The sequence below is a fragment of the Carcharodon carcharias genome, chromosome 9, assembly GCF_017639515.1.
Source record: "Carcharodon carcharias isolate sCarCar2 chromosome 9, sCarCar2.pri, whole genome shotgun sequence".
NCBI lineage: Eukaryota > Metazoa > Chordata > Chondrichthyes > Lamniformes > Lamnidae > Carcharodon > Carcharodon carcharias.
This window is the reverse complement of record NC_054475.1, coordinates 53,490,181-53,518,014: the sequence shown is the minus strand read 5'-3', so window position 1 is coordinate 53,518,014 and position 27,834 is coordinate 53,490,181. Positions and strand designations below refer to the sequence as shown.

Here is a 27,834-nt window from a genome sequence, read left to right as displayed (position 1 = left end):
ATGGAGGATTATCAGTCTTCCCTTGCCCTGGGCTCCCTTGCACCCATCCTGAGACTCTTCCCCCCACAGCCTCTCCCTGTCCCTTACTGTGGGTTGGACACCAGGAGTTAAAACCATCCAGAAGTATAGGCTGCCAGGGTTGGGCACAATTGCCACTCCCAATCACCCCTTCTCACCCTATTGCACTCCCCAATCTCTCTCTCAGTTGAAACACCCAGCACCACATTTGTTCAACAGCGCAAACATAAATTTATCACAATCACATTAAACTAAAGGTGTGGTGATTGGTCAGTTCAGGACTGGAGAGAGGCCAGTCCCTCCAGGAAAGCTTTGAGCTTGAGACAGTGGTGCAGATTTTCACTGGAGATTATGGGTGTTAATGGGACAGTAACAGTCTAATTCTGGAGTTAATAGCCTTACTGCCAGGTTAATCTGTTGATCAGCCCACCATGACATTCACAGGGACCTGTCGATGGATATTTAAAGGGTCTGTGTGAAAGGCTGTGTGCTCTGTGCATGTTTACAGGTATTTGTGTATAAGTGTGTGTATGCAGGTGAGGGGAGTGCATCACATGTGTATTCTGAGTGTATACACATATGTTTATATCAGTGTGGGTACATGTGTACGAGGGTGTGTCTTGTGTGTGTGGGTATACACATGGTTATGTGGCTGAGTGTGTTGTATGTGTTATGTGTTCTTGTTTGCCTCCGCACGTGTGGTCTGAATCTTCGGCATGGATGCGGGAAACAGGAGCTAGGTTTGTCTTCATGTCAGAAACCAGCCTCCGGTGGGAAAGTTATGATTTTAAGTGAGGGAAAGCTCTAGATTGCATTGGTTGTGTTACCTCTGCGCCTGTTTGCTGCTCTCACAGAGAGCGGAGGGATCAGTAGCCATTTCTTCAAGGGATATCCCTCATCCTCTAGGATCCATCAGGACACTTCGGTAGTTGGAATGATGATCTGAAGCAGCCTGGACTGCCAGAGGATGAAAAATGACAGTAGCTGCCAGGAAAGCAAGTGCATTGACTATTGAGGGAGTGGAAGCCCATCTTGTTGATGGATCACACTGGCTGCTTGGTGTCTTGATGGCCGCATGGGTGCAATCAATGATGCTCTCCCTCTGGGGAAATCCAGTGATGGAGGCGAGACCCAGTGCCCTCTGTCCCCATGAGGTTGTGTCTGTCTTTAAATGAATGTGCTGTCCAGCTCTGGCAAAGAGGGCATCATTGACCAGTGAGATGCAGTGGTGTGCAGCTGTTTGTGAGTTGCTGCTAAGGTCTGCAGATCCTTGGAAAAAGCCAGAAGCAAAGAAGTTCAAGGACGCGGGGACTGGCGGCCACTGGAAGGGCATGGCGTCCAGAGCTGCAAGGTGCAGGGTCTTCTGCAATGAAGGCACAGATATCTGTGACCATCTATTGGGAGTGTCTCAGTCTCCTGCAGCATTAGTTCTCGGTCACCCCCAGACAGATCTGTCTTCAGCAATAGATCCTGTGTTGAAAGTTTGGCTTCCATTGCCTTCCTGCCTCTCTTTCCTTTCCTGTGCCCTCTTAATTCCCAGAGTTCCACCCTTTCTGCAAAGGGCATTAATGCTCATCACCACTTGGCTCAAAACCTGACTGTCATGCCCGCCTTTGCCAGCTATGACCTTCCTTCTGGGCAGGTAGCCTCTCAAATGTTCTTGGCAGCCTTTCTCCATGCTCTTCTGTCCCCATGATGCCAGGGTGATCCTGATCCAGTTGATTGTTGGAGTACTGAGTGCCCCCTCTCCACATCACCTGATCAGCCACCCGCTTATCAAGTGCCAAAATCTGTTTGCCCCACTTATCTTCTTATAGGACAAGGATAATATGATGACAGACTTCCTATTCTGTACCCATTTCCCTTCAGGTGGATTTGTTTCTGGAGGCATGGGTATCCAGTCTTCCCCTTGAAAAGTTTAAAGCAGAAACTTTGTCAATCTCTTAATGAGTTTTTTTTAACTAATTTAATTGGCCACAATTGAGAGGAGAGTGGGATTCCAGTCCCATCCTCTCCACCCCCACCCCGCCACACTAATGGTTATTGCCAGCACCAGAAAGTGTCTTGATATTTGCCACCCGGTGGCAGTGGCAGTTCCCACCCCCGCCCCCATGCCCTTGGCCTCTGTTCCCAACTTTAGTGGGCCCCAAAAATTCAACCATATGTTTTGATATGTATCTTTGTTATGATCCCGGTACAAACCGTTAACTTTTTAAAAGGTATTTGAATTTCCAGTGACCAACTGAGAAGATCACATGACAATGTTTCAAGTTTTAAGACTTTTACTGTAACAAACAAACTATAAATAACATGGACTAAATGTTATTCAGTAGGCAACTTATACTCCAAACTACAGAAAAGAAATTTCCCATTTAGCTCCTAACACGGCTGAAAATCCCATGTCACAATTATATTTACACTGCCCCTAAATAGACACTTTATTCTTCAGGAACCAGTCCTAAATTATTCTCAGCTCCTAAGAGCTTGCTTCCTTTATTCTTTCCCAGACAGATATCCTCAAATCCCAAAACTGATTTTCACTGTGATGGTTACGCTGGAGATTGTTTCCCTCTATCCCAGGTGAATCTTCCAGCCTCCTTTAAATCTGCACACTCTTGGTCTCTTCAATATAATCCCAAGCTTCTACCCACATCCTGCATGGTGACAAATGGAATCAGCATTTTCTCTGCTTTGGTGCAGGACTGGCTATCTCTATCTCCTGCTGTCTGCCTTTCAGATGGCTGTACACTAACTTATGACTGGGAGGTTCAGTGATATCTTTGGAAATCCACAACCCAATACTACAATGGCTTTCTATTGACTTTTCCCTTCCCAAATCTCATCTCCATGACAACTTGTATCATAAGGGCCTGTATCCAAGTAGAAATGCGAAACATCAACGCCATTCTAACTTGGAATTAAAGAGACAGCCTGACTCTCATAACACATCCCTTAGAGACTGACAATCTACACACGGACAGCACCACTGCTCTCTCCTCTGTCTACAGGTGTGAACATCTTTTGCTTTCTTCCCAGTAAATTAACTTGAACCGCCCCACACAGCCTACTTTAACCCTTAACAACCCAAGCCATTCAGGTTTGCTGTCAGCCGAATTCAGAGGAGTCATGTGACTCCCTTCATTCCTCTATTTTACCTTAAATTAAAGAGACAGTCCCAAAATGTACCAATTTTATAAACTTTGTTTTCATAACAACTTATGTTTGCGTACAAGTTCATCTACCACTTCTAACGTTCACTCCGTCCACCACTGAGGAATAGTAACAGCAGTGTGTACCGTCTATAAGATGCACTGCAGCAACTCACCAAGGCTCCTTCAACAGCACCTTCCAAACCTGCGACCTCTACCACCTAGAAGGACAAGGGCAGCAGATGCATGGGAACACCACCACCTGCAAGTTCCCCTCCAAGCCACATGCCATCCTGATTTAGAACTATATCGCCATTCCTTCACTCTCAAAATCCTGGAACTCTCTCCCTAACAGCACTGTAGGTGTATCTACACCACATGGACTGCAGTGGTTCAAGAAGGAGGCTCACTACCACCTTCTCTAGAACAATTGGGCATCGGCAATAAATGCTGGCCTAGCCAGTGACACCCACATCCTGTGAATGAATTTTAAAAAATGTATGTGTGCATTTGTACATTTATATGGAGAAACATAGGTGTGTGTCCTTGTGTGTCTCTATGTGTATATTTGCATTTGTGTATACACTTGTGTATTTGTGTGTGTGTGTGTGTGTGTATATAGTGACCACTGTTGAATTGTGGGGACATGTGGTGAAGTTAGGATTAGGCTCAGTTGTAATACAATCCATGGGCAAAAAGTCATTTCAAGGTTCATGTGGAAAAAAAACATGGATTTGTGCATGGTGAGGTACTCCAGGTCTGTAACCCAGCATGGTGAGGTACCTCAGGTCTGTAACCCAGCATGGTGAGGTACTCCAGGTCTGTAACCCAGCATGGTGAGGTACCCCAGGTGTGTAACCCAGCATGGTGAGGTACTCCAGGTCTGTAACCCAGCATGGTGAGGTACCTCAGGTCTGTAACCCAGCATGGTGAGGTTCCCCAGGTCTGTAACCCAGCATGGTGAGGTACCTCAGGTCTATAACCCAGCATGGTGAGGTTCCCCAGGTCTGTAACCCAGCATGGTGAGGTACTCCAGGTCTGTAACCCAGCATGGTGAGGTACCCCGGGTCTGTAACCCAGCATGGTGAGGTACCCCGGGTCTGTAACCCAGCATGGTGAGGTACTCCAGGTCTGTAACCCAGCATGGTGAGGTACCTCAGGTCTGTAACCCAGCATGGTGAGGTTCCCCAGGTCTGTAACCCAGCATGGTGAGGTACCTCAGGTCTGTAACCCAGCATGGTGAGGTTCCCCAGGTCTGTAACCCGGCATGGTGAGGTACTCCAGGTCTGTAACCCAGCATGGTGAGGTACCCCAGGTCTGTAACCCAGCATGATGAGGTACTCCAGGTCTGTAACCCAGCATGGTGAGGTACCCCAGGTCTGTAACCCAGCATGGTGAGGTACCTCAGGTCTGTAACCCAGCATGGTGAGGTTCCCCAGGTCTGTAACCCAGCATGGTGAGGTACTCCAGGTCTGTAACCCAGCATGGTGAGGTACCCCAGGTCTGTAACCCAGCATGGTGAGGTACCTCAGGTCTGTAACCCAGCATGGTGAGGTACCCCAGGTCTGTAACCCAGCATGGTGAGGTTTTCCGGGTCTGTAGTCCAGCATGGTGAGGTACTCCAGGTCTGTAACCCAGCATGGTGAGGTACTCCAGGTCTGTAACCCAGCATGGTGAGGTACTCCAGGTCTGTAACCCAGCATGGTGAGGTACCCCAGGTCTGTAACCTAGAATGGTGAGGTTTTCCGGGTCTGTAGCCCAGCATGGTGAGGTACTCCAGGTCTGTAACGCAGCATGGTGAGGTTCCCCAGGTCTGTAAGCCAGAATGGTGAGTTTTCCGGGTCTGTAGCCCAGCATGAGTCAGTGTTTTCAGGCAAGGAGTAGGAACAACTAGCACCAACAAACATTACAATGGTGAAAACTAGGCTCTCTATAACACTGCAGTGGGTTCATTAGCTTCTCGACTCCATGGCAATGATCTATAAACTTTCATTCCTGTTTTTTTTATTACTCTTGCTTGTTAAAGTTGTCCTTTATTGTTCTTCCAGCCTGGTGTAACAAATCCTTCTCTGTTCTCCTTGCTTGCTCTCATTTCATTGCTCTCCGGCGGGTAAGTGACCTCTCTTACATTCATTGTACATTAAACAGAGTTTTAAACAGATTGTAAATCAGCAACTCTTCTGGGCACTGGTGTCCGTTCTAGCCCAGACAGATGGGATAAATGCCAGCGATGGATCTTGAGTGAAGTGGCTTTGGCCACCTCAATCCAGTTCTAAAGTCTTTAATTCTGCATGATATTGGCAGTCTCACTTAGAGAGAGTGCAGGTTGGCTGAAGTAACAACAAGAGTGCATTTGCATAGACCTTTAATGTAGGAAAACGTCCCAAGGATCTTCACAGGAGTTTTATCAGACAGAACTTGACACTGAACCGCATAAGCATGTGGAAAATGCCACACTAACGTATTAGGAATGTTTCTTCTAAGGTTTTTGTTAAGATATCTAAATTGGGCAATGTGGAGAATATTCTCTATCTAACTGTGCCACACCTGACATTCACCCATCAGTCTGGGCTAGATTGGAAACCAGGCTTCAGCACTGTACAGACAAGTTCTGACGTGGGAGTGCTTGTTTTTATTTATTCTTTCACGGGATGTGAGCATCGCTGGCAAGGCCAGCATTTGTTGCCTATCCCTAATTGCCCTTCAACTGAGTGGCTTGCTCAGCCATTTCAGAGGGCAGTTAAGAGTCAACCACATTGCTGTGGGTTTGGAGTCAGATCAGGTAAGGATAGCAGATTTCCCTCCCTAAAGGGGCATTAGTGAACCAGATAGGTTTTTAAAAAATAATCAATGATAGTTGTCATGGTCACCATTACTGAGACAAGCATTATATTCCAGATTTATTTATTGATATTCTAGATGTATTAATTGAATTTAAATTCCACCAGCTGCCATGGTGGGATTTGAACACATGCCCATAGCACATTAGCCCAGACTTCTAGATTACTAGTCTAGTGACATTACCACTAAGCCACCATTTCCCAGAACTGATACTGGATGGGTAATTCTTTAATGGTGTGCTCCCAGGAGGGAGCCTCTCATACCCGAAACACTTATCAAAATCTTATGAACATGGGAACAGGAGGAGGCATTCAGCCCCTCAAACCTGCACCACCATTCAATTAGCCCATGGCTCATCTGCACCATAACTTCATTCACCTGTCTTTGCCCCATATCCCTTCACATTAAGGAACAAAAACCTATTGAACTCAGTCTTAAAATTTTAAGTTGCTTCCCACAATCCACAGATTTTTGAAGGAGCTATTTGTGTGATAAAGGGCTTCTTGGTTTCCCTCCTGAATGGACTGGCTCTAAATTTAAGGTTATATTCCATTGCACCAGATGAAATAGTTTCTATGTGCCTACCCTATCAAATCATTTTAAGATTCCAAACACCTCAGATAGATCACCCCTCAGTCTTTAATAATTAAGTGAATACAAACCAAGTTTAGGCAACCTGTCCTCAGAATTTAATTCTGATTATTTTACATATTGTCTCCTGATAGATATGCCACCCATCCCCCACAGCCCCAACCAGGAGCGTGAAGACAGAAAAAATCTTCACTTTGAAGTGAACAGTATGTTCGATTTCCTAAAGGCTCTCAGAGTGATGATTACAGGAGCAAATGTATTTTTTGGTGGCTGAAATAAAAGCAAAATAGTGCAGATGCTGGAAATCTGCAATAAAAACAGAAACTGCTGGCAAAACTCAGCAGATCTGGCAGCATCTGTGAAGAGAGAAACAGAGTTAATGTTTTGAGCTCATATGACTCTTCTTCAGATATTTTTGGCTGAGTTGTATTAGAGTGATCAAAAGCATAGCACCAATTGGCAGTTCATTGGCAATGGAAGATTTGCTCTAGGTTGTGTTCAATTCTGGCCACCACATTTTCAGAAGGAACTTGGAGAGGGTGAGACAAGATTCACTAGAGTAGTACCAGTGGTGAGGAACTTCAGTTATATGGAAACACTTAGAGAAGCTGAGATTGTTCCCCTTAGAGCAAAAAAGAATAAAGGGAGATTTAAAAAGGAATTCAAAATTGAGTGTCTTTGACAGTAAATAAGGAGAAATTTCTTTCACTGGTGGGTAGGTCAATCATCAGAGAACTCAGATTTAAGGTCTTTGGTAAAAGAACGAGGAAGTGGATGAGTTTATTTTACACAGAGAGTTATGATTTGGAAAGTGCATCCTGAAAAGTTGTTGGAAGCAGATTCAGTACTCACTTTCAAAAGGGAATGGGATTTTTATTTGTAAATGAGAAATTTTTGGGGCCGTAGGGTAAGAGCAGTGCAATGGGACTAATTGGATAACTCTTTCAAAGAGCTGGCACAGGCTGAATGGGCTGAATGACCTCTTTCTGTACTGTATTATTCTATGATCCCTATGTTAAAATCTATGGGCAGAATTTTTAGGTCGGCATGTAGGCGCGCACCCAACCCAATCGGATGCAAGATCGCGCGAGGTGACACCGAGTGAGTGTCCCGATGTCGTCTCGCACTTGTGTGATATTTCAGTCAGCGGGCAGGCACAGAAGTTGGAAGTGCCAACAATTAAGAGGCCTATTAAGGTCATCAAAGTTGCAATTGTTTCTGATTTTTCGTGCTCTGTCCAGCCTGGTGGACAGGCAAATTGGCCAGGCGGACTCTCATCCAAGGGTGGGATGAGGTTTCCATTATAAAATAAAAAATAAATAAAAATCTATGGACAGCATTTTTATCACATATGTGTTCAGATGACTGAGATGCTTGCACATTTTTTTCCTTATTTTACAAACTTTATTTAACTGTTTTAAAGCCTTCAGCCCCCTGAAGCAGCTCTCTGCTTTCAGGGAGCTTTCATTCAGCGCTCATCCACCCCCGTGTTTACATCAGCGCCCACCCTTCTCCCTCCCCCACCCCGGCAGCGCTGAGCATTTTGGCGCATGCTGCACCCTGGCTGCCCATTAATTGGCCAGCCAGCATGAAATCACGGTTGGGGGGGCCGATCGTGGTCAGCAGTTGGTTCCCTGGCCACTTCCAGGCCCGCCGATTGTGCCCGCACGCCGACCTAAAAATCCTGCCCTATATGTACAAGCATTAGTTGCAAGTGAAGGCACTTTAAACTAATTCCCTTGTCATTTTGTCAAAACTGGCACATCCTGTCAGTGTATTCTATGTCCAGTCATAATCTCCCTGTTCCTGTTCTTGAGCATCAATGATTGTTATATCAGTAAAGCGATTTGAGGTGTTGAACTGACTTCAGGAAAATTTTACCTAGAAAGAACTTCCATTTATATAGCACCCTTCACACCCTCAGGATATCTCAAAGAGTTTTACTTTTGAAGTATAGTTATTATTGTGATGTAGGAAACACAATATCCAATTTGTGCACAGCAAGCTCCCGCAAAGAGCAATGTGTTTATGACCAATAATCTATTTTAGTAATGTTGGTTGAGAAATAAATGTTGACCAGGACAGCACTACTCTTCTTCAGATAGTGCAATGAAATCTTTCAGGGCCACACAAGAAGGGAGATGGGGCATGGGTTTAATGTCTCGTCCCAAAATCAGCACCTCTAACAGTGCAGCACTCCCCCTGTTTCTGGAATGTCAGCCTAGATTTTGAGTCCAAGCCTTAGGAATAGGGCTTAAACTTTTAGACTTCTGACCCAGAGGTGGGTTTGCCACAAGTGAGCCACAGCTAACATCCAGAGATAATAGGAAATGGGATTATTGACTAGCTCTTGTGAAATGTGATGGCGAGCCATAGTTTCCTCTGACCTGGGACCATTGGGTTTGAATGGGTTATTAGGCAAAAAGAGAGAGGAGCTTCAATCAAAAATGTTAACAATTCAGCCCACTTGAGGATTACAATACTTGAGTGGAACTAATTGGACCCCCCAAAAAGGTAAAATATTAGAGAATAGAGCACTCCTGATTGACTAAGTTGTCCAGTGGTGACATGTAGACATCACGTCGAGAGAGCTGCACCTTGTCTGCATTACTTCCTTCACTGAATCCATATGTCAAATGCTCGAACAGATTAAAAATACATGTCAGCGGTTGCTCAATGTTTGAAACAATGGCGACAGTGTACTGCAGAAGTGAAAAATCCTGAGAGAGTACATTGACAGTGGCTGAACTGAAACCCTGCAATGAATAATGAACCTCTCATCCCCTTTCAGCTTCTATTGCTCAGCTTTACATCAGTTGTTGATAGATGAGTTGGCAGAAAAGTAAGCTACAGAGAGAGGTAGCAAGCACAGTGATCAAGGGGAGAAGGGAGGGGGTAGATGAGGAGAGTTTTACTTTAATAATATGAGGGCATATGAAATTACATTGTGACATACATACAGAGAGAATGTTTCCTCTTGTGGGGAAGCGCATAACTAGAGGCTATCAATATAAGATGGTCACTAAGAAATCCAATAGGGAATTCAAAAGAAACCTCTTTACAAAAAAAGTGGTGAGAATGTGAGAATCGCTGCCACAGGGAGTGGTTGAAGTAAATAGAATAGAGGCATTTAAGGAAAAGTTAGACAAGCATATGAGGGAGAAGGGAATAGATGGTTATGATAGATTTGATGAAGAAAGTTGGGAAGAGGCTTAAGCGGAGCATAAACACCATATGGATTGGTTGGGCCGAATGGCCTGTTTCTGTGTCCTATATCCTATGTAATCCTATGTAATACTAGTGATGGGTGTTCAGTGCATTGATCTAAAGTTCCTTCCTCCTCCATCTTAGTGAAGGTGTTAACCTGTTTATTTTTAATCGTTTAATGCCTCAGTTTCAAAAGCGATAAGAAATCAATACATTCAGCATTCACACTTTAGTGTCCCACGGGATTAATTCATTTTCCTATTACTGTTACAATAGGGAAACCTATTTTGCTGGGGAATGCACTGTTTTGGATTATCTTCTTGTTGGTTAATGTTTAAAATTCAACTTGATGGGATGATGGACTTCGCTATCCGATGGAAGTTGAGATTCCTTAGTCCAAGGCATTTACACATGATTAAATCCATTCCCAGGGAGTTACTGTTACAGCATGGAATATTTTCCCACTAACTGCAGTTGAATTAACACAGTTTACTGAAGAGGAGGACATTTACTTTCAATTTATCCATTGGCTTTGTAAGTTCTGGTTCTCAGGATGCTCAGTTACTGTTGATCGTGTTGTCAGTGTTACATGCCTTTCTAACTCTGCTTTTGATTAATCAACTGACATCACTTTGGACATCTCACAAGCCTGAGAAAGGGCCTAGCCCGCTCCAACTATTTATCAGCATGACTTCTTACAGTGTCCGAATCACCACTTTTTGATTTTCTCCATGCCTTCTTGGGGATTAATTTGCCTTGGATGGGAATGTAAAATGGACAATATCATATCTGCTGCCAGCTGTACACCTTGCCTCAGGTTCCATTCCATTCCAATGAATGGAACAGAATGAGATATGCAGGAGATACGTATAACTGGTAATCAATGTAATACCATCCGGTTTGCATTCCTGCCCAAGTCAAATTTCCCCTCCTTGTCACTCCCAATTCTTGACTTGGCATAATCTTCACCTTCACTCCTTGAGCGGTCAACCAGTAGAATTGAATACGCATCCATTATGGAATTCACCTGATATTCTTATTGAAATAGTTCGAAGTGAAAGTTGAATGATCCCTAATTTGAAAGTGGAAAGTGTACCCTTGGTTTCCTCAGGTCTCTTCCAAATTCAACCCAGCAAGTTTTTCTTACTCTTTCAATGCCAGAATTTGTTGCCCATCCCTAATTGCAGTCAACCACATTGCTGTGGGTCTGAAGTCATACATAGGCCAGGCCAGGTAAGGATGGTAGATTTCCTTCCCTAAAGGAAAGTGCACCCTCAGACATATGTGAACCAGATGTTTTTTCAGTATGGCAATCAACAATGGTCATCACTAGATTTTTTAATTCCAGATTTTTATTGATTGAATTCAATTTCCCCCATCTATCATGGTGGCATTTGAACCTGGGTCTTCAGAGCATTACCCTGGGTCTCTGGATTACTAGTCCAGTGACAATACCACTACACCACCACCTCCCCTACAGTGACCATCCAGTTTGCAGTGGCCATCTTTGGTTTTGTGTTAGTCCTTCTTTCCTCAGGCAACACTCATGGCTTCATTTTGCCTCCATGAGGCTCAGTTACCTCTTTCTTTTCCCTTGAGCCTATAATGACTGCCTCTCCATCACAATCTTTCTTGTCCTTCTTTATGTTTTCTTAATGCTATGAACGTGATCTAATAAGATTCCTACCTGGTCATTCTAAACTCTAAATACAGCACCTCTTCCTAATCTGACTCCTCATTATGCTCCAGTTAAAATTATAACAGATCACACTCCAACTCGTTTTTTAGAATTTTGGAACTTTTATCACACTCAACCTTTCTTTTCTCCTCCTATCCTAGGCCTAACCACTGTTTCCTAATTCACCTTTTTTATTCTTTACTGCCCTGTTGGTGCTCTGCACTATGGCCCATGGCCCTTGACCTTGGGTTCCCAATTTAGGCAAATGTTTGACTACCTCAGAAACAAAATGCTAACTGGTAGCCACTAGAAAGAAAGGAGTGAAATACAATTCAGGTTGCTAAGTGAGGATGGGCCCAACAAACAGAAAGAAATAAATTCCTGAAAATCTTAGGACTAACTCTCAAGAGTCCAGGAGTAGCATGTTTTTCTTCTGTGTAGCTGAGACAGGACAGGAGTCACACTGATCCATTGACTTAGGAGGACTATGCTTTTCAAACCGCTCACCCATTGAATCTAGAACAATCCAGTCGTTTGTTTGGTGTCTCTTCAGGACCAATGGGTGAATGAGCTCCATTTTGCAACTGAAGAAATGTATCCAGTATATCTCACTCTGAACTTGTCACTGTTCAATTACCATACAGCTCTAGCAAACCACACTTCTCAGCAAATGATCTGAACTGAATTTATTCAATTCATTTTCAATTTACACACCCATTCTGCATATTTGCTAATATTTTCTTGCATGTTTTGCAGTCTTTTCAGTCTTAACTATTCCCTCCTAATTTGGTGTTGTCTGTAATTTGTGATGTTGTACTTCTGATTCCCAATTCAAAAGCATTTATGTAAATGGTAAATGATGCTGGTGCTCCCAGCACTTCTCATCTTTTGTTAGTCTGGGTAACGGCCCTTAAGCCCATTGTCCAGAAGCCCCATAACCACTTAGCAGCCAGTGTTCTACAGGAAATCTTGCCCCAATTTGGCCTGCAGTGCAAGAAATCACTTTGATCATCATCCTGCACAAAATAAGATTATAAAATATGATACAGTTCTTTTTCTTCACTGTCGCACCGTTGTGGCAAAGGTTACTGCTGATGCTTGTAGCTGGGCCTCTGGCAGCAGTTGGCGATGGTAGGGGGAACACTAAACAGGGGATCTGGTCAGCTCCTGCGGGCCCCTTCCTGTAGGGAGCAGTGTCATTGGTGAGCTGAGGGGGGCTGAGACAGATGCCATTAGGCGAGGAAGAAAGTAGGAAGGACAAATCCAAGACTTGTGAGTGGTAGTGTGGCAGGAGCCAAGGTCATGAATAAGGCAGCATGAAGTCCCTGAGGGTGGCTAAAGAGCCAGAAAGGGGAATTGGAGACTAGTCAGACTGACACTCTTGAGTCTGGGAAGACCCGTGGAGAGAGAGGAGAGCTGGGCTGGAGCAGTAGTTCAAGACATATGAGACACTGCATTGAGGAGCTGAAGCCATGAATAGGGCAGAGACCTTGAGCACTGGCTGTGAACATTCTCTGTAAATAGTTTATTCCTTGAAGTTAAGCTTTCACTTGAGTGCTTATACAACTTTGATGGCGGTGGAATAAAGGAGCCTTGTTTTTTAACCTTCATGCAGTCCATGTGCTTAAATCTCATGTTACATGTTGCTAAATTAAAGATCGAAGAAGCTTTGATTCACTGGATCAGCCAACCTCCACTCAGTTGGATGCAGTCAGACCTTGCTTGTGAATCTCTGGGATTGATAGTACTTCTCTTACATTGTCACTTAGATCAAGGTTTGAGCAGTTCTGCTGACACTGTGGACATGCCTCAGAAGCAGAAAGGGGTTTTTTTTAATTGAAGAAATTGCACCTGGCATTAACTTTTTTGCACAATCTGAATTGATCTCCAAGACAAACTCTACAGGACAGATCAGTACTTAAGGGATTTCCGTACACAGTTTTCAGAGAAGAGACATAAATCTTGGCTACATTTAGCCGTATTGCCAGAGGTCAAACTGAGACTGACATGGTGCCAACCAGTTGGTTCAAAATATTTGCCATTTACATTTTTAGGTCAGAAATTAATTGTTTACTGATGTCGGTGCAGAGTTGGGTGCACAAGTCTGAGTGCTGAGCTGATATTCAAAGAAACAATGATGTGATGGGCACAATCTCTGTACCAGCTGAGATTGTTCTTGGGGCCTGCCTCATCTACTTACCCCACTGAGGCATGATTAGCAACCCTCTGACTACATGGACACTACATGGAGAAAGAGAGAGAGAGAGAGAGAGAGAGAGATATTAGAGAAGGAGCACACTGGGGAGTATCTAGTTCTTTTAAATGATTTAAGTGTGATTTACATTTCGTACAGAGTGTGTTTTACATTAACACTTTCCTTCTCCTTACTTTGGCTCTATGATCCTGGATAGTTCTCATTCTCAATGACTGAATATGTACCTAATAAAATCTGTTTTCCCTGTTCACACAGCGTGCACTGTTGGAGCAGAAACAGAAAAAGAAACGTCAGGAGCCTCTGATGGTTCAATCCAACACCGAGGACAAGAAGCTCAAGAAAACCAAGGCTAAGCGCTCTGACGAACAAGCCCCATTGGTCAAAGCAAAGACTGTGAACCAAGGTAAGACATGCTGGTCATGCCAATAGTTGTATGGGTTAGGACATCCCAACCGAGGAAGCACTATGTCTGAGTAGCATTCCAGGGCTGTACACCAATGGAAAGTTCCACGTCCAAATGTCCCAATGTGATCTATGGTTATTCAGTAGTACTGGAGCCTGTTCTAACACTGGAAATAGCAGGGCAGATCAGTCAGTGCATTACAACTGACCTTCCTTAAGGCAGAGGAGGAAATCGCTATCCATGCCCACTAGTTGGAAAGTACAGGTGTGTAGTGGTTGTGGTAACAATAGGATCAGACTCAGTGTTGGTATCATCCATTGTCTGGATTCACACATCGAGAAGAGGCACTTGGTAGTACAGAACTTGAAACTTGCTGAAACAAGAGACGTGTTGCTGAAGTTTTTCATCTTGAACTCATCAGGACAAACACAAGAATGCCAAATTTCAAACAGTTACAACAATCTAAAGTACAGGAGAAAAGGTTGCTGATTTGTTGGCAAATCAACTCTGATTGGTTGAGTTGTTTCAATGGGGAAGGCAACGGAGAACCCCAAGCTCCAAATTCCATGGCTACTTCTCAGCCAATCAGAGTCAATTTGCCAACTAATCAGCATAAATTATTGGGATCGTTTGAAATTTGACATTCTTGCGTCTGTCCTGATGAATGCAAGATGAAAATCTTCAGCAACGTGTCTCTCTTTTCAGCAAGATTGAGAATAGTTGAGCTACATTAATTCTGCCACTAACTGTGTAACTCTATATCAGTATGAATTAGTGCCTTCAGCAGGGCATCAGCAAGAACCTGAGGAAGATTTCTTTTGGAATTTAATCTGGAAGCTTCTGTGTGACATTAGGATGACAATGAGGTACTGATCTGGTGCTTGCTCCCTGGATAAATCCATTGTTAAGCGTCTACCCATGTATGTCTACAGTCCGTCTCAGAACCAAGTCCCATGCCTAGAGTCCAAGATAGAAGGGCACATCTCACAACATCACAGAGGAAAAATCAGAATAGCTGTCTTTCCTGTGCATGCTGATGATTTCTGTGCATTTTGCAATATTTTATGGACTTACACAATGCGCTGATGTTGAGAATGTAAGCAGAAGTTCTGACATGGTATTTAATAACGTGTTCTCCCCCACTCTTAGTAACAGGTGAGAAGAATGGAAAAATAATCGTTTTATATTGTAAGCAATAAAATACTTTCCCCAGCCAGAGAAAGATTAACATTATTAGTGGATCAAGGAGACACAGCACAGACACAGCCAAGCCCTGCTCACTACTGACAGCCTCAGGGGTAGAACTCGACTTTGTGTTAAATGAATGATAACAAGCCGCAACCCACTTTATATTTGACTTAATTTTTATTGAAGTTAATAAGAATAAAAATTAGGAGAGTTATAAGATGGGCTGCTGACTAATGATCACCCATTTTACATTATATTGCATAGCAAAGCCAAGATCTATCCCTCGGACAAGGACACTACATGAAGAGAAACAGAGAGATATTAGAGAAAGAATATTTTGGAGGGTATCCAGTTCTTTTAAATGATTTAAGTGTGGTTTACATTTTATACAGAGTTTCATATTGCCACTTTCACTTAACACTTGTGCTACACCTAAACTGGTTACAGAATAGGCATGTAGCTCCTAGGCATGAATCCAAACTCTCTCTCTCGAGAATCTAGCACATGACTGACTGATGTCAGTGGTACATCTACGTCATACATTAGCATATCCCATCTATTAACCCTTTATGCTACACATGATGACCCCCAGGATTGACTAGATTACTGACACTCAATGTCCAAACTTGCATGTGAAGAATGGACGGAGCTGCCAGATACTCACCAGCACTGACATTATAACCCACCATGGGATGGGCAATGTGTGGCAGAGATAGGCTTTGATGATCTGAGGGAAGGGGTGGCGTGGTGGTGTTATCACTGACCCAGAATAATGCTCTTGGGACCAGGGTTCAAATCCCACTATGGCTGATGATGAAATTAGAAATCTGAAATTAAAAGTTTAATGATGACCATGAAACCACAATTGTAAAAACCCATCTGGTTCACTAGTGCCCCTTTAGGGAAGGAAGTCTGCCATCCTTACCTGTTCTGGTGACTGCAGACCTACAGCAATGCGGTTGACTCCTAAATGCCCAGAGCCTACAACACATGGACTGCAGCAGCTCACCTCCACCTTCTCAGGGGCAATTATGGATGAGCAATAAATGTTGGCCTAGCTAGTGACATCTATAAAGAAAAGTTGCCTTTATCTATCTTTCTTAAGTGACCATGGACAACATTTCCCCCTGTTGGGGGGGGAAGTGCAGGCGGGGGTGTAGGTGGGCTTCTGATCAGTGCTGCCACTTTACGTAGGCAGGCCAATTAAGGCCTGCCTAGCATGACGTCCACCAGGAAGCGCTATGCGGTCCCTGAGCGGGCAGGGGGAGTGATTTCGATTCGGCATATCCCCACATCATTTTACACGTTGGCGAGTGGGCACCAGCCCCGCTCGCCGACCAGAAAAACCTGCCCCATGTGTCCACATCTCAAGGAGGAGGTGAGAGAACATTAGATCCCTCTCTAGCATCTGCTCAGGGACCCAAGCTTCTGATGATGAAAGATCAGGGGTGGACAGGGGTCAATGAGATCATCTGTGGATGGTCGTTAAGAGGTAAGAAAGCTTCTGGTTCATGTTCAGCCACGTCTGGAATGTGTTCATTAAAATGTTGTCCAACCATGCCTCTAGCTAAATCTAATACTAGATTTAAACTAAAGGCAAGGAGAAGAAGAGGTTTTTTTTCCACACAGTGAATTGCTACAATCCGGAATGCTCTGCCTGTAAGGGTAGTGGAGGCAGATTCAATAGTAACCTTCGAAAGAAAATTAGATAAATACTTAAAAAGGAACAAAAAAAATAGAGCGATATGGGAAAACAGCAAGGGAGTAAGAAGTATTGGATAGCTCCTTCAGTGAACTGGCGTAGGCTCGATGAGCTGAATGGCCTCTTTCTATGCTGTAACATTCTAGATTCTATACACAGTGAATTGTTATGTAGGTGAGTGAGGAGCAAATGGATAGATATGCTTAGAGGAGGAAAGCTTTGTACACAGATAGGTGATGTCTTTCCCCACAGTGACTACAGGCATGCTTATCCTCTCCTTCCCCATCCCATGTTTATTATATTAGAAACTTTCACAAAGCAATCTACCTCCCATATTTCATACTTTAAATGAATGAGACCATATACCAAGTGCCTAGCAAGAGAAAAGGAGGCCAAAGAGAAGGCTGCAAATGCTGGAATTCTGAAATTAAGAACCAAACACTATGGAAACATGGCTGGTGAATCAGTGCCTGTGGAGAGAGTGGGCAGGTAAATGTTTCAGGTATAATCCAACATTAGAAGTGAAAACTGAAATGTAAGCAAGCTTTTTAGAGCGGATTGGAGAAAAATGCAATGGAGGAAAGTAGATACTCCAACCACAGAGAGGGAGCTGGCGAGTTGAATGGCCTACAAACTATTTATACTAGAGGAGGGAACTTCACCTCCTTTCAGTGGTGCTTATTTTTCCAAAAGTTAATATTTAATAAATGTAACATGGGATTTATGTGTTTATTTATTACAGTGTGCACAGAGCTCACAGAGATTATCCCATTAATATAACAATGTGTTTGATTTGTGCCAAGTGCTTCTGAGGTCATGCTTTATGTTACATCCTCAGCCATAGGATGCATTGCTTATCAAACCTTTCCTCAATGTGTGTCCATCAGCTGCCATCATTCCTGACCCATGACCCTGCCCCCCCTCCCCCAACTCCACAGATCCTTAGTAGTTCTCCACCCCCTCCCATACATAAACCCGGTGCAACCATGCTCAGCAGATTCCTTTAGATTGTTCTGGAAGTCTCTCACCAATGACATTGCTTGCTTTCTCCCACCTGGATGTGCATGCAAACACAAGAAGATGTCACAGAAAAGAAACCAAGGAAAAAGAAGCTGAAGGCCGAGCTGGAAGTTCCAGAACCAGAGAAAGACCCATATGCCAAGTTTATCAAAGACCCCAAGAAGAAGAAGGAGAATCCTGCTACCTATTTCACTGTCGACAAAGTATCCAAAAAACAACAACAAGGTACATCGGCCATGCACACAGTGCTAGATCCAACACCATACATTTCCCTAGAAAATTAAACCCAATATGTGCAAGAAAGAACTTGCATTTATTGAGCACCTTTTATGACCTCAGTTCATCCCAAAGTGATTTGCAGCCAATGAAATACTTTTGAAGTGTATTCACTGATGCAATGGAAATGCAGCAGCCAGTTTGTGCAGAGGAAAGTTTCACATCCTGCAATGTGATAGCAGATAATCTATTTTCATAATGTTGGTTGAGAGGTTAATATTGGCCAGGACATCCAGGAGAACTCTCTTATTCTTCCCCAAATAGTGCCATGTGATCTTTCACACAAATAGGGCCTTGGTTTAACAAGTCATCAGAAACAGTGCAACATCTCCTTATTACTGATGGTTTGACCCTTTCCAAAACAGCCAGGAAATTCCCAGAAGCAACACAATTGATTTTCTGCTATTTCCTATGGAATTCCAGCAGTTTCCTATCAGACTTTGGGCAGCAGATTGGAGGAATCCTGAGGAATTTAAGTCCCATCGCTTCTTCTACACTGCACTCACCTAGGCTGAATTTCCTCTCAACGCACCCCCTACACCAATAGCATCTGTAGCCAACATATTGCAACAAACAGGTTAATTCCACTTTAAAGAGAAAATGCCAGCATATTGTTTCACCATACAGGTCCCACACATTCCATGCCACTCTTGCTGTTAAGATTTTTCTTTTGTTTTTAAGCTGCACTTCATATCTGAAGCAGGGCTGAAAGTCCACAGTACAACACGTCGGTCCACCCTGTGAGGAATGTGCTGAGTGGAGTTCCGAGTCTTATAATTACACTGTGTTAGCAGTGGATAATGGAATTAAATACAAACATGTTTGGTGCTCGTATGATTAGCTTTGCACAGTTTTAAAGGACTGGCCTTTTTCACTAACACACAAAAGCTAATGGTAGTTCAGCTGTTGGAAAGCAGCATCTGCTTGATAACTGGTGGAGTTACTGTCCATATCAGTTCATAAAGCTGCACCTTTCCCATGTGATGAGCTGTCCAACTGTTAGCCCTATAAATGGCAGCAGGTTAGTGCTGGAGGCTGCTATTAGGTATGATCCTGACATAAGTGCCAGAGTCAGTGGACCTGGCTGTTAGACTGCACAGCACAGCACACACACATGCATCCTGCGAAGAATGTGTGTCTGCTGTATTGGGTTAAGGACAAACAGGCAGCAATCTTTACCCACACCCAAAGCAAGCATTAGGCCCTTTGTATATGTAACAAGGAGCCTAACACCTGTTGGAGGTCCCTTTTCCTAAGCTGATTTTCCTGGAATCAGCCATCACCCTCACAGGCTGCATTCCGGGAAATCGATCTTTCGGATTGCATGCTAACCAGGAAGGTAAGTAACTCACCTGTATGTGGAGCCAGGAGGAGCAGAAATGTTTCACTCTACTCCACATTTAACCATCCTCCCAGTCAATGTCATTCCATTAACCAAACCAGAACTTCTTGGCCTTGGAACTTTTGGGCCAAAAAGATCACATTGTTATTCCAACTACGAGTAAGAACTCAATTTTTGCGGAAAGTTCCAGATTTCCATTACAATTTCTTTGTGAAGAAGTGCTTCCTGATTTCATCCCTGAATGATAAGGTCATTACATTCCACCTTATTCTGGACCCACCCCATCAGAGGGAATGGAATCTATTCTATCTAGGTGCCTGACTTGCAAATTATACTAAGATTTTAGTGAGTGTTAGGACTATAGATGACGCTCATCAACTTCAGTTGGTTCTTAATGTGTTGGGAGATTGGGTTTAATAACTAGTAAACAATGTGTAATTTGGGTAAGTGCAGTTGATGCACATGGGCAGGGTGAATGCTCATATTTCCCACACTTTTCATGGAAAAACATTACAAAAGATGTAGAAAGAAAGAGATTTGAACATTTGCGCATAAAGGAATATCTAGACAAATAAGGTATTGAGGATGCATTCATAAGACAAGCAAGTTTAAGATTAGGCACACTATTATGTCCTTGTACAAGACTTCATCCCAGTTGTTTTAGAAGCCAATAAGCCCCCGTACCCCCATGCCTTCTCCATGCCAACTCATGCTCCAACCCACCAGTTATGCCACCTTAAACCTCCATTCCACCTCCATAGCCACTCACCCAGTGTCCACCATTGGCAGACCTCAGGAGCTATGTGGAGATGATAAATTTTCTAACAAACTACACAATTAATAGTGAAAAGAACTCCCATTCATGAAAGCCAATTTATAACTTTTAAATCTCCTGACGTGGTTAATCTCTTATAAAAATAACCAAACTTCTGTTCAGACACCACATCAAAGACAGCTAATATTTTAATAACCTCTTTAAACTGTCAATCAAACGATGAACTTAGAACCCCCGCTGAGGTAATTAGAGCTTTTGAAACTCAGCCAATTATTCATAATGGCATAATACTAGCCCTTAGGAAATGTCAACAAAGACCTCTATTGAAACTGCATGAACAGATGGTAATGTTTTTTCTCACCTACACTGGATGCCCAGTCAATCAAAGCAGTCCAGCAGCGGGTTTTTTTTTAACTCTCACTGACAGCTTAAGCCTGTATTTTTTCATGTTTGAAGATTGGGAGATTTTAAAAGCTTAAGTTCATGGCACTTAAACTGACCTTGTCCATTCTTCAAGAACATTCACACCTACTCCATCAATTCATGACTCCCACACTGTGAGTTAAGGCCTTTAGAACAGCCAAAATGGGATCTGTTTGAACTCAGCACTAAGTTCAAATGGCCCTGCTGAGTTTTTATTTCCCTCCTGTGTGACTCATGCCCCTTCTCCCAGCCAGCAAAAATTGGATCAGTTGGAAATGGGGGTGGGGTTTCTGCATCTGGGTCCCACAGACCATTTTTAAAGCTTCTGGAGTTGGGCTGACTCTGCAAAGTTCTGGCCCAAGATTTCACATTGTGGGACATTATTTATAGTCACTGTTTAGTGGTGGGTTTCTTTGTTACAGATCATGCTATTGTTTATGTTGAGTAGGAAAGAGTACAGTCTGAGTGATTGAGAACATGAAGTCCATTTATGGAAGAGTGGAATAGTGACACTGAAGCAGAGTAAATAACAAATGTGAAAACCCAGAAACTGTGGCATCTAAGAATAAATACACTGCCGTGTCAATCCATATGCCCCTGAAGAAACTGTTCATGTGCATCTTTGTTCATTATGTCTGAATATTTATAGTGTGAGCTGTTTCCAACAATAATACATGTCCATTCTGCTGCACTGACACTGTAGTGTCAACAATATCACTGGTACTGTGCTTATTTGACCTAAGAATGTCTTTATGTATTATTTTCATTTAGAAGAGTCTGAAGAGGAGATTGATCGTGAAAACAGGGTGGAGGAAGATGATTTAGAGGCAACTTCTACAAAACATACTAAAAAGAAGGTCCTAAGGGAGAAAAAGCCAAAGCAGAAAGGTCAGGCAAATAATTGGAATCACATTAAAAGATATGGGTGGTGGTGGGGGACAGAGTTTGTGTGTGTGTGTTTGATTATATGAGTATGAGACCATGTGTGTTTAAATGGGATGTGTCTGTAGGGATAAGCTAAAAGTAATGAGTGTTGGTGTATATGGTGCCAATGTATGTGTTGATGCTCTTTGCAGGAGTTCGTGTTGAATATATCTGGGTGTGTCTAGAGAGTGAATAATATCTATTATGGTTTTCTGCTTCTGTTGTGTTAGCATTAAGGAGCCATAGCAAAACTGGAGTCAATGGAGGAAAACTCTCCACTGTCATACTTAGCACAAAGGAAAATGGTTGTGGTTGTTGGAGGTCAGTCATCTCAGTCCCAGGACATCATTGCAGGGATTCCTCAGGGTAGTGATGGCCCAACCATCTTCAGCTGCTTCATCAATGACCTTCCTTCCATCATAAGGTCAGATGTGGGGATATTCGCTGATGATTGCACAATGTTCAGCGCTATTCGTGACTCCTCAGATACTGAAGTAGTCCATGTCCAAATGCTACAAGACCTGGACAATATCCAGGCTTGAGCTGACAAGTGGCTAATAACAGTCACACCACACAAATGCCAGGCAATGACCATCTCCAACAAGAAAGAATACAACCGTCGCCCCTTGATATTCAATGGCTTTACCATCACTGAATCCCCCACTATCAACACCCTGGGGCTTACCATTGACCAGAAACTGAACTGGTCTAACCATATGTGGCTACAAGAGCAGGTCAGAGGCTAGGAATCCTGCGACAAGTAGCTCAACTCCTGACTCTCCAAAGCCTGTCCACCATCTACAAGGCACAAGTCAGGAGTATGATGGAATACTCCCCATTGCCTGGATGAGTGCAGCTCCCACAACACTCAAGAAGCTTGACACTATCTAGGACAAAGCAGCCTGCTTGATTGACATCACATCCACAAACATTCACTCCGTCCGCACAGTAGCAGCAATGTGTACCATCTACAAGATGCACTGCAGGAATTTACCAAGGCTCCTTCAACAGCATCTTCCAAACCCACGACCACTACCGCCTAGAAGGACAAGGGCAGCAGATAGATGGGAACATCACCTCCTGGAAGTTCCCCTCCAAGTCACTCACCATCCTGACTTGGAAATATATCGCCATTCCTTTACTGTCACTGAGTCAAAATCCTGGAACTCCCTTCCTAACAGCACTGTGGGTGTATCTACACCACATGGGCTGCAGCGGTTCAAGAAGGCAGCTCACCACCACCTACTCAAGGGCAACCAGAGGTGGGCAATAAATGCTGACCCAGCCAGCAAAGCCCACATCTCATGGATATAAAAAGTGTATATATATATATATATATATATATATCTGGGAGTGAATAACATCTATTATGGTATTCTGCTCATATCAGACAAACATCTGTATTCCAACAACATTTACAAATGTGGTGAACATTGTGATAATGGTCAGATAATCTGTTTTTTATGTTGTTGTTCGAGGGACAGATATTGACCAGGACATGTGGTTAAGTCTCTTGCTCTTCTTCAAATAGTGCCATGTTCTTTTGTACCCAGCTGAACAGGCAGTTGGGACCTCAGCTTAACATCTCATCATAAGACAGCACCTCTGACAGTGCAGTGCTCTCTCTATACTGCACTAGAAAGTCAGACTTTGTTTTTATGCACTCAAGCCCTGTAGTGGGATTTGAACCCAGAACTTTGTGATTTAAGATGCAATAGTGCTACCAACTGAGCCATAGCTGACACTATTATCTCCTTCCAGATATCTCATTGATCTATATTCCTGTTCAATAGCCCAACTTTTCTTAATCACACGGGCAATTGTGACTGATTGAAATCATTCATGATGGTGGCCGTCTTCAAAAAAGGCTGTTGTCAGGTAATTCTGTGAACAGATTTCAGATGTGACTTCAGCACTAGAAAAAGACACAAACCAAAGATGAAATTTACTTAAAATATAACAAAGGCTGTGAAAGTATGTCAGGGATTTACCTGGTGAATTCATAGCTGTGATTTTCGGTTGGACTAGTGTCAGTGTGACTGCGTATAGCATCGTTCTACTTAGGGATGTGTAGCAAAAAGTGCATTGCTTATTTCCCTAATCACTTTAAAGTCAGTTGCTTCCTGCCAAGTAGTGAAGTCTGTGTGTTTGGCAGTAGCATTCATGTCATCTTTAAACTGTGAATGTTTGAAGGAAAGGGAGGAATTAAACTTGGAAAGTTAATAGTGCAATATTATTGTGTGAAAGCTTAACATCTTTGCTAATTAACAGAGGATTTAAACTGTTCAGTTGAAAGCACCTGAACCATAATATCATAAAGCATCATTCCCAAGCTGTAATGCATCATTTACAAATTCTCAGTCCCAGTACAGAGCTTCACACATGCGCACGCACATGCACACACATACACGCACAGACACACATACACATGCAAGAATATATGTACATACAAATGAGCATAAACTGACATGCAGAAACACATGCACCGACATGCACACAAACACACACATAGCCACACGCACATGCACACACACACAGCTTTTTCCTGGTTGACAATGATAGGGAAGGAATTCTATGTGGCTAGGACTGTCTGTACTCAGACCTCACCACCTGGGCACCTATGACAGACCTTGAATAATTGATATATCAGGTCTTTAACTGGAGTTTTAATCACTTTATGCCAGTTTTAAGTGTCTCAATCTTTCTGTTTTTTAGTTTTTGCCATTTCTACACTAAAGGACTGGAGGTGCCATGTTTCACATGGAGATGTTAAACTGAGTTCCTGTTCACCCATGATGTTATTTTGAAGAAGTGCAGGAGAGTTATCCCTGATATCCTGGCCAAAGTTTATCCCTCAATCAACATCACAAAAACAAGCTATTGGTCATTGTCTTATCACTATTTGTAGAATCTTCAAAAAGTATTTAATTGGTTGCAAAATGATTTGAAACATCCTGAGGATGTGAAAGACACATCAAGTCCCCCTGTGAAGAGGAATATTCTTGTGTGTATGTCTATGTCTACGTCTCTCTCTCTCTTCTATCGTTGTGATTGTGCATTGGAACAATTGCAAAAACCTGATTAAATTGGTAATTAAATTGCAAAAGTTTAAAATGTTGCTAAGTGTCTCCTGTAAGAACAGTTTTTATGAGCCCCCAATCCCTCTCTGTCTGTTTCTTCGTTCTCTGCCCTCACTGGCTTTTCTTCTTCATCACCTCGCCCTTTGTATCATTCACTGGTTGACCCTCAGAGGAAAACAAATGTGAATCCAAGGCCAAAGGCAAAACTGGGAAGAAAAAGGACCCGACCCTCGTGTTTCAGGCTGGGGGTGAGAAAAAAGGCAAAAGCAGTAAAAAAGGTCAGCTTTATTTCCTCTTCAATTACTCTTTCCTTTTATCTCAAAGCACTTGCATTCTACTTTCTCAGATTCCATATGGAATAATAGGTATCACACCCAATGAAGGGGGTAGGGTGAGGTTATGATAGAATAAATAAAGGGCAATCATCTCCACTGGTGTGAGAGTTGGTAAAAGAGGAAACGTACTTAAGATTCTTGCCAAAAGATCCAGAGGGAAAGTGGGCAAAATGCCTTTTTTTACACAGCAAGTTGTTATATGATCTGGAACACACTGCCTGAAGGGGCTGTGGAAACAGATTTCACAATAACTTCCAAAAGGGAATTGAATCAATGCTTGAAAATGAAAAATCTGGAATACAATGGTGAAAGAAGGGAGAAGGATGGATTGGACAGCTCTTTCATCGAGCTAGTATAGGCAAGATGGGCCCAACTGCCTCCTTCTGTGCTGTTTGATTGTATATGGCAAAGATGAGCTGAGCAGATATCGTGCAAAGTGGGCACCAGTACCCAAGACCAAAACTGGGCAAGGCATTGGGGATGGGAGATTGATTGAAAACCTTAATAACTGATCACATCAGAATGTAAAATGTGGAGCTTTATATATTTTCACTGTAAAACAGGACAATTTTCATAGTTAGAGAGCCATAGTGGCACAGAAGGAGGCCATTCAACCCAATGAGGACATGCTGGCTCTCTGTAGACAAATCCAATCAGTCCTTTCCTCTTCTCTATCCCCATAGCCCTTCAGATTTATTCACTCAAATTTCTGTCTAATTTCCTTTTAAAATCATTGATCACCTCCACTTCCACCACCCTTGTAAGCAGTGAGTTCCAGATCACTACCACTTGCTGCATAAAAATGTTCTTCCTCACATCCCCCCTTAGAACCTCAAACCTGTGTCCCTCAGTCCGTATAGTTTTAGCTGCTGGGAATAGCTTTTCTTTGTCTACCTTATCTAAACCTGTCAAAATCTGGTACACCTCTTGCAAATCTCCCCTCAATCCCCTTTGTTTCAAGGAGAAGAACTCCAGCTTCTCCAATATTATTCTATATTCTTCATTATTATTCTATAATATATTTATTATTCTACATTCTTTAGCTCTGAAGAAGATTCATATGGACTTGAAATATTAATTCTGTTTTTCCCTCTACGGATACTGCCAAATCTGCTGAGTTTTTCCAGGATTTTCTGTGTTTATTTCAGATTTCCAGTATCCGCAGTATTTTGCTTTTATCCCAGCTTCTCCAACTTAACCTTATAGCTAAATTCTCTCATCCCTGAGCCATTCTGGTAAATCTCCTCTGCACCCTCTCAAGGACTTTCACATTCTTTCCAAAGTGTGGTGACCAGAACTGGATGTGATGCTTTAATTGTGACCTAAGCAAAGTTTTACAAAGGTTCAGGATAACTTCCTGCTTTAGTGCTCTATTCCTCTATTTATGAAGCCCAAAGTCAAAAAACAGATAATTATCCATCATGGTAATGGGAGTTCTTTCTGTTCAATGAAGTCTTGAGCCTGGAAAGATCAATTCTGGATTGGGAAGATACTGTGAGTGGTCCAGTTCTGGGTTAAATTCAGTCTAAGATCAAGGTCCAAATGTCCCAGGGGTAAGAATAACTGGCATGTTCAACCTCACTGTTTTCACCATCTTCTCTGAATAGTGGTGTAAATCAGGGATACCAAATCTCCATTTACATAGGTGACTGGGAAAGCAGTCAACTTAAATCTATCCTTTACAATAAGGGTCATTAGAACTTTGGATGATTATCCAAATGGGTGATAGACTTCAATGGAAATGGGTGGCAGGAGATTTACATAGCAAGTACATACCAAGAGAGGTACATAACAAGTAGCTGAATCAATGTGACCCTTCTTGCATGATTGTTCATTCCAAATTATTCCCAAAGTATCTTAATTTTCTTCAGACTCTGAAGTTTTTGCTTCCCTCCATCTTTTGATCTATGCTGTTAACCTTCCTGTCCTTTCCTCCCATTCTATCTGTCTCTCCATCACCCAGAAGCAGAACAGGATGAGAACGAGGACTCAGAACCCAATCTAAAACCTACAAAAGTGAAGAAGAAGAAGAGGAACACAGCCAACATGTTCCAGGCTGATTCCACTAAAAAGGAGAGAAAGATCAAAAAGAAAGGTTACAACTGTTTCAGTCGTTGTAGCTTATTACTTCACCAAGGATCCCTCAGATCTTCACCCTCATCTCTGCCCCACTCATCACCCTCAATGAATAAGGTCCTATTCCTAAGATGTGATCACACTCTACGACAGAGCCTGGGCAGAATTCTCGTAGGATTACAGTGATAGCTATGCTTCCTGCACCCTGGCTGTGGTGTGTAATTGTAACTCTGCCTGATGGTATGATATAGGTGCAATGAACTGCTTGGCCATTAAACATCCCTGCCTTATTCCCTCTTCCATTGTGTTCCATGAAGAGAATCAGGTCTATTAGGTATGCTTTACAGTGGGTGGCAAATTTAATATTTCCCAATTTACACCATCACCCAAGATACAATTAACATCTCCACCCCTGCTACCCATCATGCTATCTCCTAAATCAGGACTTTAAAACTGTCAATCACCTCAGTGTCCCTTGGTGTCACCTAATCACTCCTTCTTGAATTATCTCACCTTCTACCATGCTGTTTTTAATCTGTAACTTTTCTTATACTATGGACCTTGATTCTTCAGGTGCAGCTTTCAGTAATA

General features: G+C 42.8%; 1 protein-coding gene across 1 annotated transcript in view; it reads left to right on the top strand.

Annotated features, from left to right (window-relative positions):
* LOC121282410 (tubby-related protein 3-like) overlaps window positions 1-27,834 on the top strand; it is a 193,707-nt gene that overhangs the window by 17,010 nt on the left and 148,863 nt on the right. The window contains exons 3-10 of the mRNA XM_041196126.1: window positions 1,559-1,660; window positions 1,836-1,911; window positions 5,216-5,277; window positions 13,955-14,102; window positions 18,073-18,237; window positions 19,565-19,627; window positions 21,600-21,716; window positions 27,131-27,262. Of these exons, the coding sequence (XP_041052060.1) occupies window positions 1,559-1,660; window positions 1,836-1,911; window positions 5,216-5,277; window positions 13,955-14,102; window positions 18,073-18,237; window positions 19,565-19,627; window positions 21,600-21,716; window positions 27,131-27,262 (865 nt within the window). The remainder of the gene's footprint in view (window positions 1-1,558; window positions 1,661-1,835; window positions 1,912-5,215; window positions 5,278-13,954; window positions 14,103-18,072; window positions 18,238-19,564; window positions 19,628-21,599; window positions 21,717-27,130; window positions 27,263-27,834) is intronic.